This window comes from Agrilus planipennis, unplaced genomic scaffold, assembly GCF_000699045.2.
Source record: "Agrilus planipennis isolate EAB-ADULT unplaced genomic scaffold, Apla_2.0 scaffold226, whole genome shotgun sequence".
In the NCBI taxonomy this organism is placed as follows: Eukaryota; Metazoa; Arthropoda; class Insecta; order Coleoptera; family Buprestidae; genus Agrilus; species Agrilus planipennis.
The window spans coordinates 129,840-146,854 of record NW_020439017.1 but is presented as its reverse complement, the minus strand read 5'-3'; the positions used below and the strand labels follow the sequence as shown (position 1 = coordinate 146,854).

General features: G+C 39.0%; 1 protein-coding gene across 5 annotated transcripts in view; it reads left to right on the top strand.

The window, feature by feature from the left end:
• LOC108742225 (ecdysone-inducible protein E75) overlaps positions 1-15,763 on the top strand; it is a 194,978-nt gene extending 179,215 nt beyond the window's left edge. For 3 of the 5 annotated variants that reach the window (XM_025976235.1, XM_025976236.1, XM_025976237.1), the window contains exons 2-5: positions 996-1,084; positions 8,909-9,053; positions 11,989-12,230; positions 12,611-15,763. In XM_025976235.1, the coding sequence (XP_025832020.1) occupies positions 996-1,084; positions 8,909-9,053; positions 11,989-12,230; positions 12,611-14,413 (2,279 nt within the window). In that variant the 3' untranslated portion in view covers positions 14,414-15,763. Of the gene's footprint in view, positions 1-48; positions 414-995; positions 1,085-8,908; positions 9,054-11,097; positions 11,509-11,988; positions 12,231-12,610 lie in introns of those variants that run through there. The other 2 variants (XM_018477315.1, XM_018477316.1) reach the window with 2 other exon arrangements.
• The last annotated feature ends 1,252 nt before the right edge of the window (positions 15,764-17,015 follow it).

The following is a 17,015-nucleotide window of genomic DNA, read 5'->3' as shown; positions in this document are numbered from 1 at the left end:
TAGTCGCGGGCCTTATTTACTATACACTGAACTCGCCGGGCCCAGTTCGCACCGGGACTTTCACTCTCGGCAGTTCTTGCGGAGCTCTTGCTTGCACAAGAAGCTCCTTCAGTGTCAGTGAAAGGTGATCAGCATTTTTGTATACACATGCGTTATTAGTTATTGTGGTGTTCGTATATTGTCGTTGTGAAATAATGAACGTTTCGTTTGTAATTCAATAATTACAAGCAACCCTTCTTCACATTTGGATTATTTTGTCAGTTTATTAAAGTGTGATCAGTGGTAATTGTTGAAAATGATACTTTCACCGGATAGCAGCATGCACAATATCGCTCAGCTACCCGAGTCGACTACTCATCAATTTACAGATATTCCTATGACTTCAAACACCAAAGAGCCAGCGCTTAATTTAGGTACTTGCTCTATTTAAACCTTATAAAAAAAAAACGCCCTTTCCCTTTTCAACTTTAACGACTGTTTCTAATGGAGTTACTTTCCCCTACGGCGACCTCGAACGTTTCCACACTATGTTTCTGTAATAGTAATGTAAACAAACGAATTGGTAACTTTTATGGACACGTGCTTCAACAAATACGTACACAAGTACCCATGTAGTTTAATTTATTCGGAAGAAGAGATCGGAATGGTTAATAAAAATAAACGATTCCAAACAAAGTAAAAATCTGTTCAGGAAACCTGTTCTCTGTCGAGAATAAAAGAGTAGTAAAACAAACACACATACCTGCATGTAGATATGTACACAGAGACTTGTGCAGCTGATGCAGTACTTTCACCGACTTTCTTATGTAATTTCGTGGCGCGCGTAATGACGAAAGAGAAAGTTCGTGTCAATGTATTCATGGTCTCATTTCGTGACATTTCTCTTTGGTCACCTATACACTAACTAATGTTACTATAACATTATTAGATATTATTCGTTACTTATCTATAAAACTTGTCTTTTATTGTTACTCACAGAAATGTTTTTATTTCAGAATTCGATGGAACGACGGTATTATGCAGAGTTTGTGGCGACAAAGCCTCTGGATTCCATTACGGAGTACATTCATGTGAAGGATGCAAGGTAAGAGAAAAAACTTGTCAAATGTCAATTTTCAACGGTGTATGGTGGTTTGTTTCCCAAAAAGTAAAGTTAAAGCAACGTGAGTTTGATGCCAAAACATTAACTTTCTTCACTGGAATTACATTCCATAACATTTGTAGATGTCAATGTTTGTTTCGAATATAATCGATTCACGTAGAAAGGGAGTGTAAGTAGGTATCTGACCTTTTCTTCAAAATTACTTCTAGCCACAAGCTCCCTAATTTGTATTTATTTCCGTGTAAATTAATGACTGTTAGTTATACTCCCACTTAGAAATTCGTTATTTTATGTACACGTACGTTTCAAATAATTGTCATTTGTGCGTAAAATACGCACAATAATCTTCGTTCCCAAATAAGTTTGAGGCTTATGTTTGAACTACCTGCGCTATGGCGCAAAACCAAGGTTGAAGGTCGGTTGCCAGTGTCAATGTCCGGTGCGAGCGCAATGCATGCCATGAATCAGAGGGAGAGGAAGGGTGCGTGCAAGCAAGAAGGATGAAAGAATACAGCAGGCACCGACGAGGCGTGGGCAAGCGCACAACGTTGCGTTCGTTAGATCGGGCAGCGGCAGCAGTCGAAGCTCCTCGCTAACTAGGCGATTGACCTTCGTCGAATAATATAACAAAAAACAAATTCAAGGCTCTTCCAAAAATACGGGTTCAAGATCGGTCTTTCGAACTGCGCACTGGGACTGACGCCCTCCTGGTGCCGTTTCTCTCCGTGCTCATTTTTTTTTTCTCTATCTCTCTTTGCCTGCTGTTAATATTGATGGTGATTTATTGTTGCTGCCTTCTTCGGAATTCGGGATGTTCATGTTATGTAAGTAACGTGGGCGACCTTATTCATTCACCATCAGATTTAATTACTGTTTCAGTTTTTAAATAGACTTCGGTATGATTTTTATTATTAGGTATACATACGTGTAAAAATAATATATATTCCTTTGATTTTATTTTAAATAAATACGACCTTCAAAATGAACACAATTGCATAATGAACTCATGTATCTGCCTAGGTAGTACCTATAATTAAAAACTAATGTACGAATAACTACTAGATGTAAAACATTTCTGATTTAAATTTCCATTTCAAGGTTTGTGTTTCCTTCAAATCACGTAGAGATTTACAACACTAACAGTATTTGTCGGTTAAAATTATTAACTTTTCAAAGAAATTTTAGTGTGTGATAAACATAAAAAAAACGGTGATAAGTAATTTAATTTAAACTACCTACCTACTTTTACTGACTTCTGTTTAATAAACTTTCTTCAAACTATAGTTAGTTTGGAATGTTTAGATAAATAAAACCATTGCTGTTCACCACTACAACAAATTTCTATTCACTTTCGATTGAGGCATGTGAATTTTCGGAAATGAAACTTGACCGTGACAGAGAGAGTAGGATTACTTTTTTCATTATGTATTCTGCGTGGCGATTACAAGTTGAGAAAGTCTGTGATAATTACAATACTATCCATGATGTGAAATGTCGAGATTTAGTAATTTCTCCACTCTTACGAAAATAACGAAAGGTGAAAGTCTTACTCAATTTGAGGTCAATGAAAAATGCATTCGAGCATTAACCTCGAAGAAGAAATTGCTTTACTTCCAACGACGGTGTGCTGTTTCTTTTACACTTCATAGAAAGTAAAAGTAACCACATTCGATCTTCGCTACAAACACAGCAACTTTTTTTCCATCTACCTAACTGGTGCGTCTGAAAAATCTTTTTTGGCCCGTGCTTTTTTTTGTAGGTACGAATTGGATCCATTCGCCATATGCTAGATAGTGTGCAGGTATAAAAAAAAAAGGTTCGGACCTTTTTCTTACCTATGCGTATATATAATATTGATTCCCTTCCGCTAGTAGCGTGCTTAGACAGTTCAAGGCCACCCACTACTACCTGATGATCATCTCCGTTCTCCGCCCTTATTCGCACCTGCATCATTACCTTATCCATTTGGCAACCCTTTTAAAGCGAACCCTTTTACTCTTATACCCTTGTTCGCAATCCTTTCTGCTTTTTTATATAATATTGGAAGTGGCGCAGCCGTCAAAAGACAAAAAAAAAACGGCAGATGGCCAAAGCTTGGTAATAGTTGACGGGTAGCAATTTAGTTTTTTGCTCTTCGTCCAATTTTGAAATGTGGTCTATCAACAATAGAACCCTTTTACGATTTATTTGCTAATTTCGAAAGGAAAGAAATTAAATTACTGGTTGTCATTGTTCACTCGAATGCAATTTGATACGCTGCTCAGAAATTGCTCTACCTAAAAAACCGAAAAGAGAAACAAGAAAAAACTAATAATTCCCATAACTTATAGTTAAAAAATAAATTACCTAAAACTAACCGAAAAGGCACCAGATGATTTTTTTAAAATAATATTTTGAGGAACATAAGTTACAATTGACACGGCAGCTCAAGCTACTGTTGTAATAATAACGAACGAACGACAACGGCGGTTGATGAGAAGCAACGCTGCGCAATCGTCGCGGCCTTGGCCGTAGAGCTGTACGCTTGTCTGGGTAATTCAGTCAAGGTTNTAAAAAATCAGTGTTATTAGATTTTTTTAAATTCGTTTAGGTCATTAGTATATACGTATAGATATCCACCTATGCTATACTTGTACATAGTTTTCTTATAGACGTATTGAATATTGTTTGTGTATTTACCTAATAAGTAAAAAAAGTTACAAAGTATAACTTCGTAAATTTCATACCTACCAATATTCCACACAAAACACCGGTAAGGACAAATTGGTTTTAGAAACGAAAATTATTGCTTAACCAACTCTCGATTATTTTGTTCAAATTGATTTTTTTGCCTAATTGATTTTTTTGCCTGTTTCTTCGGTCATTTTGTTTCAGCTGTGTACACATACGAATTTGTATGTTACAAAAAAGTTTCAGGATTAGTTGGCAGACGCGTAGGTTTATTAGTTCATCGTTTATTCTTTAGGTAGCGCGAGTTGTGCCGATGACCGTCAGCAGCAAGCCTTAGGTATTCGGTGAACGACCGGACCGAGCGCTCCAATGTTTGTAATCCACACACTAGCGCCGCCTAGCGGCAACATTCTATAAACAAGTAACGGGATATCGCTCGCAGCGCGCAGTTCGCTAACTTACTTTTGACGAGGTTGTAGTCGGATCAATACAAGAGATAAACGAAAATTCGGCACGTACTAGTCCCTCAGCCCACACATTGTTGCCTCTTCGTTTATTTCAACAACAAAGAAACAAATTTATATTTGAGAAAGTAGTCATTTGTTAGCTAACACCTATTATTTCTGGAAATCGGAAAACCAAAAAAAGTTTTTAATTAACATTGTTCGGAATTTTTTTAAATGACTCGAACCAATTGGTGAAATTTCAACCACACACGAAACTACTTAATAGTAGTGTGATAAAAAAATGATTAAATACGACAAGTACGGGAAGTAAAAGTGTGTAAGCGCAATAAACCACTTGGGTTAGTAGTATTCCTTATAGGAACAAAAATATTGCTATCAAAACATGTATGAATGATGACGATTATGTAGTTTGAAATTGTTACAATGAACTAGAAGGTTAGCAGCAAGTGCTGATAAAGCATTCAGTTTTTGTGTCGTTGTAATGTGGATGAACCCGAAGTGAAAGATGAGCTAATGACACGGCTTGTTATTTACTAACAGTCCCCCGCATATTGCCCCGTGGTAATTGCGTATTACATTTTTACGCAAATTGTTGCACAAGTGTAATGTCCGATGCATAATCAGCTCTGCTACATAATCAAAACAAATAAAAAATCGTAGAATAACAAGTGGAAGTGCTCATGTAGATACATATATGTTTATAATAATTACATACTTAGTGGTAGTGTAATACGAAGCAGCGGTAACAGTAATTGCAACATTTAATACTTGTTCTTAAATTAGTCGTACTCATACATACATACCTATGTGCATACGTACGCACGAAAGTATTACTGCGTGTCAATTTACATTATTTTTGTTAAAAAGCGAATGATTTGTAAAACACTGTTTTTCTCTCTGCATTTATTAAATTCTTAGAATTTCTACCTAAAACCTTCTACTTCGTTTCAAGAAAAACAGAAATACTGCTTGTTGTGTAAGAGAAATGATATTTGAAGACATGAAACTAGAAGTCAATTCACTTTTTAACTAATTGATTGCAAGAGAAAACCTATAGAAAGTCCGTATCTACTAATGTAAGATGCCTAAAACTTGGAGGTTTTAAGTCTGCTTCTTTTTAAAAGAATGTCTTTCTGCTTCTTTTTCTATAGTTCTAGTGGTTGGTTTGAATGGCAACTTAAATTCGTATGAATGATTTGCAATGCATGCTGTGGATTGTTCGACTAATGACAGTGATAGGCATGTAAGAGATGGAATTAGCAAACTCCAGACTTAGATCACCGAGTAATTAGCCACTTCTTATGAGAGCATAGAGCATCGTTCGTTGCTGTTAACGAGGAAGCCGTTAACGACGGCTCTTTAGCCCCGGCCCAATTTAACGAACGGGGTCATCCTTTCAACGAAAAAAACAGAGGAAAAAAATAAGAACAAGTCTATTTTGAAACGAATGTAGCGCGTTCGAGATAAAAATATTCAGGTCAGTTGCCCTAATTCGTGAACTCGGCAATACGGGAACGCATAGTAGGGCCGTTGAACTCTCGGTAATGCGCATGCACCTACGTCACCGTTATCGCATTGCATTGCCTCTCTCGTTCCCGCGTTGTACAGATTGCGCCCGCCGCCGCGAGTATAACAACCTAGATTTGCGGCTATTGACCTATGCTAGAGCACGTCGTCGTAGGGAATAATAACAAAAGCCGAGGCACAGGTCGGTGCAAAATGCACGGCACAGTTGCCTTTTTTCCCCTGCAAACTAGCGCGCATTAGCAGAAGGGCATTACTTTGTGCCTCGGCTTCATTGTTGAGTGTTGGTATTATTAATCAGGAAATATCTTGGGTTGTACTTCTGCATGGGCTGTCGCGAAACTGGGTCTCCCATTACGCCTATTACGAATTTGTTAAGAATTTAGTTTATGCGTCAGTAAACAAATTTATTTGTTTTAAAATTACTCATTGATTTTACTAAGTACACCGATCTTATAATTAATTACTTTTGTATTAGAAACAAGAAGTTGACAAGTAGGTAAGCTATTAAAGCACTTTTTTATTTCGTAATTAATATTTATTACTGTAAATAGTAACAATGATATGATAGATACGCATACACAATTTTTTTTTGTTTTCATCATGCATATACATATTAATTCTAGATATATCATAGTAGGCGCATCACATTCATTTACTTTTGTGTAGTGTGTACGTACATATACATATGTATGTAGTTCTCGTAACCTTCTTGCCGTTATACGAATGATCTCGAATAGCGCCAGTCACCTAGCTGCCCTCGGGTAACATTTTCAGAATTAATTTTAAATTCCGGGCAGCTATAAAATAGATTGGCGAGTCCCGCGGTTCTGCGGAAAGATGAACGTTGTATTTTTCTAGACATTAAATGTGATTCATCTACTGGCTATTTTGACCGCATTTCGAACTCTTGGGTTCGACGTACTGGCCTGACCCTTATAGCGTGGGTGCCGCCATTACCCTTAATGTGCAACACTGACGCCTCGGGAGGTTTTCATTTGTCTATATATAAAGATGAATTTACTACATATGTACGTGCTTACGTAGGTGGTAGGAGACACATTCTTTTTGAGGGGTGTTCTATTAAAATAAATATCGCACAAGGTGTAATCCCAACGAATAGGGTTACGTCAAGCAATAAATTTAAAGTGACTGACTTCATACCATTTCTTTTCGCCTTAAATGGGTATTAGATGATTTTTGTTGTAGAATTTTATAGATCGTTTCCAATTTAAGAAAAAATAGCACTCAGGCATTCGGTTACAAAATATATAATGGTTGCTTTTACCTAACTTTGCTACGGTAAATGTTAATTCTTATGGACGGCGAGTTGTTTCGCATACTTCGCATTGATACATAGCATGTTAAGCACGTATGGGGATTCCCACGTTGTGTGGCGTGTAGTAGTAGGTATCTAATAGTATTTTTCCTATGACGACGACAAGAGAGGAGTCACACAGCCCAGCCGAGGCAGTAGTTAGGTTCGTTGACATGTATAGCACAGTTACATTGTTGAGGTAGCGCGCGTATCAAAGCAGGTATTCGGTGACGTAACGCAGTTTGCGCGCGATGACGTCAGGAACGTTCGAGAACGAAGAACGGGGCCATTGTGCACAAAGGTAAAAAGCCTTTGACCGGCCAATTCTCTACTTTAGCAGCCGTTTGTTGTTGTCGATGACCAGTGGGTTCAACGAACTGGCGCAGCAGGCACGACAGCAGTAATCGAGTTTCATATGTACCAATGACCGCTTGCTATTGTAGTGGTATTATAGCAGCAGAGCACTTAAGTAATATTCCGCAGGCGACTCTTATCGGGAAGGAGGACTAATTTCGACTACATAAATAAAACCCATGTTTGTGTGCGACTGATAGGAAGTCAGCTCGGTTCTTGGAATAGTAATAACTGTTGAGGATCGATCATAAAAACAAAAAATTTCTCTTAATGTGTGATAACAGAACCTACTAATATTTACTAACTGACAAATCATCAGGAAGCGAAAATTTAATAAATTAGTTTGCTTTTTCGTATAAATGGGTTTACTTCCTTCGTTTATTATTATTATTTATCATTTCTGCTGAAGAAGAATGTACACATTGAAATTTTGTTTTTAATGAGATTATGATAAGATGTATAGAAAATTAAAAAAAAAATTAAGAATGGAGTATACGTCGGTCGGTGAAATTTACCGCACTGAAGTGCAGATCACCCAGATTCGTATTTTAATACCTGCCACCTAATAATATTGCAGCCGTCTGTTGTTGGGTTCGTCGACCTCTGGCGCTAAATCGATTAGATCGGAATCATACAGGTCCGTCAGGCCCTCTGTGTATTTACTATGCGCGCAGTAGTGGTTTGCATGTCTGTGTATAAACGATCTCTTCCAACCTACTACCACGTTATTATTTTACACACACTTGCGCGCGTGGTAGTTAGTGTAAGCGTTGCCGCCTTTTTTTAAGGTTCCAAATCGGCTCGATTTAGCAAACGATTTGACCGAAAAAATTCGTTAGATAGTGTAACGCGGCAGTAGCGGCGGGCGCACCGTAGTAAGTAGGTAGTAGGGCGTTCTTTCTGTCCGTTATTATAGAGAACATAAGCAGCAGCAGCAATTGGGCGAAGTGACGAAACTTCGTCCGTCTCACTTCGACGGTTGCGTTTCGGTCGTGCCAGAAAGAGAGCGGCTACTCTCACTTTCACGCGGCTAACTGGCCTCGCGTTCGCGAGCTTTGGCGGGTTAACAACCGGCAACTGGGTCAACAAGCTAACTGTGGCAAACTCACGATCTGGGCTCAGTTCACTTCGGCACATCAACGCTTACGAACGTGCGTTCACTAAACTGTCGTACCATTGTTATTCCTTACACAACAAATATAAATCTATTGTCAGTTAAAACGCTGTGTATTCTTGTGTCATTTCCAGTGTGTTCTTTGTTTGTTGCGTATTATGTCAGTTTAATTACATTAGTTTGTTAAAATGATGGCAGTGATGACTTGTAACGAGTCCTTCTCATCCGCCAAAGAAACAGCCACCAACACCGTTGTGACCCCCAATGATAGCGATGTTAATCTCATTAATAATGCTAACGATAGCAGTTCGGGTTGTGACAGTGACGATTGTCCCTCACGTAATGATTGTTCTTCGCAGGGTTTTTTCCGGAGATCCATACAGCAAAAAATACAATACAGGCCGTGCACAAAGAATCAACAGTGCTCCATCCTGCGAATCAACAGGAACAGGTGTCAGTATTGCAGATTAAAGAAATGCATCGCCGTAGGGATGAGCAGAGATGGTAAGTTTTGTTAAAATTACTTTACTAAACATTAACATTGAGATGGACATTATGCAGGCGTAACTGTGACAGTTATAATTATTTCCGAAGTTAAAAATATCCCATTTTCTTTTAATTATACCTATTATAGTAGATAATAATTTAATGACAGCGATTTATCAAATGAATTGCATATTATAATTAAGTAAATCATGAAGATTTTTAGTTGCAGTGTTGAGATTAACTATTCTGGAGCGTTTTTAAGAAAAATATCGTTTTCGATTGGGTTCGCGAGTTAAATTAGCCATTTTAGGTAAATAGGGCAGATCAGCTGGGTGAACGACCTGCGAAATCTAACGGCGCACGCCGCGAAAGTTCAGCAAGCGGAGGTGAACGACCTGGCAACAATACTGGGTCAGTCTTACCCCAGGCCCGCGCGACTCGTTCGAAAGTTGTTATGTTCCCCGTTACCGATATCGCAACATTTGCGTAACAATTTCGCATTGGCAGCTAACGTTGTGCATTTACTAATAGTGTAATAGGTATAACCATGCCTTGCCTCCTTAGCCACGACCACTGTAGTACATACGCTCTGTACGATAAGTAGCAAAACAACGAATATACTACATTACGAACGGCGAGGTCGTTGTTCTTTGCCTCCACCACCTTCGCGCGGCCAACGAACGGCCGTGCCACATCTGAGAGACTTTTACTTCATCCTGGATTGCCTCATGCAATTTCTAGCGGCGGCGGTGACTTGCTACGACGACGGCCGAAGAAATTGCGAAACAAATTGTTTTCTCCACAAATAACTTTTACTTTTATAATTGGCCGCAATCACGGGAATTTTTTCGCGATAGTGGGATATCCAAGCGCAGCCTTTCTCGCATTCGTTCGCTAATTGTTTTTAATTGTCGTGGTCGCGCTGCTGTTTGGCCTTTGGTAAAATAGGAAAGTTAACTTTTTATACTTTACTAGAAACTTTTATAAGAAAACCGCAATGTTTTCAAGAGAAATTCGATTTCGTAATACGTTCGTTGGTCGTCTACTATCTCTATAGTAGTTCATTAACCTTTGTTCCGTATTCCATAAGAACAATTTTTATTGATATCTAATTTGTTGGCTTACATTTGTTAAAATCAATTTTAATAAGCTCATGTCAAAATGTTAAAATTTACTTCTTATTGAAAGTGCATCCAATGATTTGATGGGGTTGTTGCCAACCGGTGAAATGAACGAGGTTGCATCAACCCCAATAAAGTGGGGGTAGTGGAAGATGAGCCTGATGTGTTTTACACAAGTGCATTGTGCGCAGGTTCATTGAACTCTCCCAGGCAAGCGCGCGGTGGTGGTCATAGGTACTGGGTCACCGAAATCTTGCAAATACACTTGCAGAATCAATAAGCTGCATCTTTGGGGGTCTTTGCTCCATCCACTATTTTAATATATCCAAAGTATCCATATATAGGTCACAATAAAGTAATTTCACATTTATTTAACTGAAAAACAAAACTAATTTTTTTTTAATTAAAATAAAAAGGCATTTTCGTTTCAAAAATTTTGCACTAAAAATAGAAATACGAAGATTCTAATGAATTTTTCTATGTTATGTAACAATAGCTATTTTCGAACGGAACAAAATTAATGAAATACGTCTATTTGAATGCAATTTAAAGGGCTTTCAAAAAAAAATTTTGTTATCAAATATTCAATTGGGACTTTTGTTTTGTGCTTTACGATGAATTTGAATAAGAGGGGAAAAACAGGAGGGATTTGCCTAGCGCGTAGACAACCAACCAAACAGAAGTGTCGTGCGCGTTACAGTTTTACGTGGGCAGTAGCGGGTAAGAAAAGACGTCTACGGTACACATTTGCGGCAAGTAATAAGCGATCCGTTGTCGCTGCTCAATATAGGTACGAATTGAATTAAGTAAGCGAACATAGAACACAACACGGGAAATTTATGTAAACAAGCATATGCGTCACCGCGCACTGTAGATAACAATTGCGCTCAAGCTTATTGGAACGCGAGATCAATTCATCTGGTTGTCGGGCGGGGAAGGACGTTGTTTTTGTCGTCGACGCGCGTTGCGACCTTCGTCGTATTCCAACAACGGGCCACCCGGGCAGGGGCAGAGAGAGCGTGTACCAGCAGCAGCCACGGCCGCGGCGTACCGCTCAAGTTCAAGGGTGAAGTAGGAGGGAGTTGTAGTGGGGGGACCTTCGAACGAATCGAGAGGGGACCAGTGACCGTGGGTGCGCTTGGCTTGACGGTTATTCGCGCCACGCACGTTAGTTAGTACCGTATTACTCTAGTCGGGAATGCCAGCTCGCGCGCTAAGCAGCCCGACAACGACAGTTGTTAACAACGTACGCGCACATGTTCTGAAAGGCGAAAGTGCACAGTGCAAAATGGGTGAAGAGTTACCCATACTTAAAGGCATACTTAACGGAGTCGTCAATTATCACAACGCACGTAGGTGTCACTTATTATCAACCGTGTTTTCGTGGTTTCTTTTCGTCGACACTTTCATTGACCTCATAAAACACAAATTTCTCCAGATGACATTTCATGCCCTCACGTGAACTTTCTCTTGTGTTCCTTCATAAATTCAACGCTGAAATCGTTTTTTATAACATAAGCATTTTTGGTTAATTTGTGAAATACTTACGATTTTATGCAAATTTACGAAAAGAAAGAGTTAAATCTTATTACACTTAAGTGCAGTAAAAAGAATGAAAAGTTACAAAAGTTGTTAATGATCAGTGAGGCAGATGCTAAAAAATAGCAGCTGGCTGGGCACGCGTTGTCCAGCACCTGGCGCCCTTTTATCGGTCACGTAAATATTATTAGGGAAAGTTGAATAGCTGTCACACATGTCCTGATTAACGTCCTTGTTTTTAATATGCTTCGTGCCGTTTGCCCTCCATTTACGTTATCTTTTTTTCTTTACAGCCGTGAGATTCGGCCGAGTGCCCAAAAGAGAAAAAGCCAGGATACTGGCTGCCATGCAACAAAGTTCCAACTCTAGATCAATTGAAAAAGCAGTGGCTGCAGAGCTTGAAGATGAACAAAGACTGCTTACCACCGTTATTCGAGCCCACATTGATACGTGTGATTTCACGAGAGATAAGGTCGAGCCCATGTTGGCTCGTGCTCGTGAACAACCCTCTTATACAGCATGTCCAGCTACCTTGGTAAGTAGAAAAATTGCAATTATTCTTGTTATCGACAAAAGTCTATGACGAGCCCTGTACTGTTGCTGCAATGTCAATGGTCGGACAGAAATGAGATCAAATAAATTCGCCCCGAACAAAGCGATGCATAGCCAGACTGGATGACCTTGCTTGAAAGGATAAGCGGAAACATTCAAGGCTCTTCAATGTGCTTTTTTCTCGTTTGTTTCACTTATTAGGTTTCACATTCAAGGTTAACGTATCAGATCAGTATATTATTTTACGTCAGCACTAGCTAGCATACGAATACTATTAACCTTGGTCAAGCGAGAATTGTTCGGTTTTCATTTAAATTAGAATGTTCTTACAGTTTTCTTGACGACTTTCTCTTGTTGTTACAGGCATGCCCATTAAACCCAAATCCTCAACCATTGACCGGCCAACAAGAATTACTGCAAGATTTTTCGAAAAGGTTTTCACCTGCTATACGCGGAGTTGTTGAGTTTGCAAAACGGATTCCTGGATTTTCCTTACTTTCTCAAGACGATCAAGTTACTCTTCTTAAAGCCGGAGTGTTTGAGGTGCTTCTCGTTCGACTAGCGTGCATGTTCGATTCGCATACCGCCAGTATGGTTTGCTTAAACGGACAAGTGTTAAAACGTGAATCGATTCATAATAGTTCAAATGCGCGTTTTTTAATGGATTCGATGTTTGATTTCGCCGAACGGATGAACGCCTTGCGTCTTTCCGATGCCGAGATCGGTTTATTCTGTTCCATCGTCGTGATTGCCGCTGACAGGCCGGGACTACGCAACACCGAACTTATTGAGAAAATGCACAACAAACTCAAATCTGCTCTACAAATGGTCATCAATCAGAATCATCCTGGGCAGCATGAAATTCTCAACGAATTATTAAAGAAGGTACCCGATCTTAGAACATTAAATACCCTGCATTCCGAAAAGTTGCTTGCATTCAAGATGACCGAACAACAGCAATTAATGCAACAACAGCAGCAAGTTTGGAATTCTGAAGAAGAAAATAACAGTAAGAGTCCGGCTGCATCTTCGTGGTCTTCGTCCTCCGATGTTGCAATGGAAGAAGCAAAAAGCCCTCTTGGGTCGGTTTCTAGCACGGAATCGATGTGTTCTGGTGAAGTTGCTTCTATCAGTGAATATCATCATCACCACCATCACCAACAGCCAACCCATATCAGCCCAAATGTTAGTCATGCTCCATTGTTAGCAGCTACGTTAACGGGAGGTCTTTGTCCGCAAAGGCATCGTGCCAATTCTGGCTCGACTTCCTCCGGTGAAGATGATTTGGTAGCCACCTCTCATTTAATACATAATGGTCTCACAATAACACCTGTCCCAAGACCACCGCAGTCAACTTTAAGATTCCGGAAATTAGATTCACCAACAGATTCCGGTATAGAATCTGGAACGGAAAAGGTAGACAAAGCAAGTGCTCCAACTTCAGTGTGCTCAAGTCCGCGATCTTCAATCGAAGATCATCATATCGTCGAAGATATGCCAGTGCTGAAGCGAGTGTTGCAAGCACCCCCATTGTACGATACGAATTCTCTTATGGATGAGGCGTACAAACCACATAAGAAGTTTCGTGCTCTACGAAACAAAGATTCTGCAGAAGCGGAACCAGTCATTACCGTTTCTCCCCAACCCCAAAACCAACAACAGTCGCATTCGTCGTTGTCAAGCACTCATTCGACGTTGGCGAAATCGTTAATGGAAGGACCACGAATGACGGCGGAACAAATGAAACGCACCGACATCATCCATAATTATATAATGAGAGGCGATACGTCGACGGTTGTCGTATCTCATGGGTCATGTCCATATAAGGGCAGTAACAGCAGTTCCCTTCTGCAACCTGCCTGGGCCACAAGCGTGATAACGACGACTTCGCGTCAATCGTATGCCAATAATTCGGCAGCTTCTTCGCCACAGTCGGATTACTCGCGCGTGTATTATCATCCGCAGTCGCCACATTCGACATCGCCCATCCCTCCACAAAGCCGTTCACCGATGACGACGCCTCCCGCGCCGTCTCCTGTTTCCACGCCGCCCAAAATGGTCGAGTTACAAGTGGACATTGCGGACTCGCAGCAGCCGCTTAATCTTTCGAAAAAGTCACCATCTCCGTCGCCGCGACCTTTGAAAATAGTGACGCTAGAAGTGTAGGCGGACAGTGCGACATGTCGTTAGTACAAAAGTGGAGTCGCGTAACCGACATCGTACCACAGTGGTCGAAGGAAGGTTTAATGTCATTGGTCTGAAGTGATCTCTTGTTACGGTACTTGTATTTCAAATTCAAAAGTTATATTGCAATTGTACAGTATCTGATTTTGATAGGCATGTATGTTTGTCGTTGGAAGAGAATTAAGTACCTCTGTAATGCTAACAAAAACGTTCCTTCGGTCGATGGTCTGTGTCGGATCGGAACTCTTACCTTATGGTGCCACTTTAATCGTATTACAAACCAAATAATTTATTACTATGTAGCAGTTATGTATGTTTGTGTGAAGACCTATGTTAATGTTAGTAGAAGTAGTAGTTACTTCCGCCATTACTGTGGTCGGCGTCGAATTTCCCTTTGTAAATAGCGGACCAACAACCTTTCCTCATCGGCGCTGACACTTCACTAGTTTAAGGTTAAAAAACAATCATTAATTTAAACAGCAACAACAGCTCCGTAATAAATAATTATTATTGTACAAGCATAATATAATTATTATAGTAGATATATTTATGATGAAACTGGCATCATGCACCAATCCTACATAGAATTTACTATGACTATGAATTAATATATGTGATAAATTTATTTGTAGAGAGCAGTTGTGTATAAATTTGTGTTACGTATTACAATTTGTAAGAGAGACTCATTGTATCACCCTTCATGTCGTCATTATTATCATCCAGATCATCATCATCATCACCTTGTCGTCACTTTTTCGTGTTCGTCATTTTCTCATCCATTTAATTAGTTAGTTCGTCGAGGAAAGGTCGGAGAGACTGACGAGAGGGTTCCGCCTGTTAGACGTACTATGTAAAGCCAGTACCAATATTAATGATGTTAATGAAAGTGATCTTTTGTTCAAGTGCTGGTTGATTTAACTGGTTACATTTTTGTTTTTCTTTTTCGTTTTAAAGATGTGCAACCATGGCGCGTACCCTCATTTTTCGTCCTTTCCCTCTTACCGTTAATTAAATAGGACGTGTTAGTTATATCTGTCCCTCAAACATTTTCTTGGACGCCAACAATGTTAAAAAAATAATAGTAATAATGGTGTTTTTTGTATAGAAGCCACTCTCCAACTTGATCGTCTTCTCATTGTAACGATGTTTGTATAGTAAATAAGTAGCATGACTCATGTATGGCTCCTCCAGTACGTAGGTGAGTCGTAGTTACCGATACACATGACTTTCACAAAGGCGCCTATGTACATTCTTGGAAAAAGTATATGTAGTTTTGTAAATTGAAATAATGTTGAGGATGTCAGAATAATAAACCATGTCTAGTGAAACCTGCGCTTGACTTTTATTTATTTTCTTCGCCATCTATACACCACATACTGTTCGTCCAGCTAGCCTAAAGTGTACAGTACCATTTGCAAAATTATTTAAACTGCTTCGTTAAAATTTAATAATACGCTTTATTTAAAAGCATATTTAGCCATAAATAATAACAAGTGAATTAACTTAACGTTCTACACACCTATAAAACTTTTGCTTTGTTTTCTATTGTTAATTTGTATACATTTTTGTTTTAAGAAATTGCTAAACATCTTCGTCTAGTACTGTACAGTTCTAGCCGATCTGCTAAGACCGCCCATTGTTCCAACTATTTCTGTCTTGCTCACGCCTAGTGTGTATTCTATATCTTCGCGCAGATTTCTTCAAGGTCACAATTCTAACAAATTGAAATAGACAGTAGGTATAAACAAAACTGAAGTATCTGTAATCCTTCTTTTTTATGCACTTGAGATACAAACGAGTTTTAAAAATCTTTTTGGATTAATCTTCGAAACGGCTGAACCGATTTCGATGATTCTTGTGAGGCGTAATCCAGGCTTTTTTTTTGTTTTTTTCTCTGTACGGGAGAATTTCGAAACGGTGGATTACTAACTACTTTTAAACGCCGACATTAAATAATATAGTACCTAATCGGTAATAAACAAGCAACGTCATGTGAATTAGACGCAAAAGAAACAAAAGCGTAACTATTCAACAATTAAACTAAAAAATATGCGACGTGTTATGTAAATATTTTCAAAACATGACGAACACTTTGCCCTTGATTTGCCATGAGCAATACTAAAATACAACGCAGCAACAATCTCACATATTTACAGATGATGCGATAGTATATCTTTATTTCCGGAAATTTATGATAAATACATTAAAATAACAAGTGCTGTGGGGTAAATGTGATAACGCAGAATAATAAAAAAGGTAAGTGTATGTATATGTACTAACTACTCATGTGTTAGTGTAAGTACTGTACATTAAAACACTGCGTAAATATAATGGTCGTATTTTATATGCACCTTCTTAATTTTAAGTAAGCCTAAGTAACATGCAAAGATATCTACTATATGTATGTATACTACTACTAAAATTTCTCTCGAAACAATTCAACAAAAAACAAGGTTAGTGAAAGTTATGGTACCGAACTAGAAATTTTTCTGCAGTTGCTTGCGATACTGTCAAAAAGTAGTAAGTGATATTTAGAAGTGAAAGTTGTCTTATCTTTTAATACTATAAACTGTCTGTCTACAAT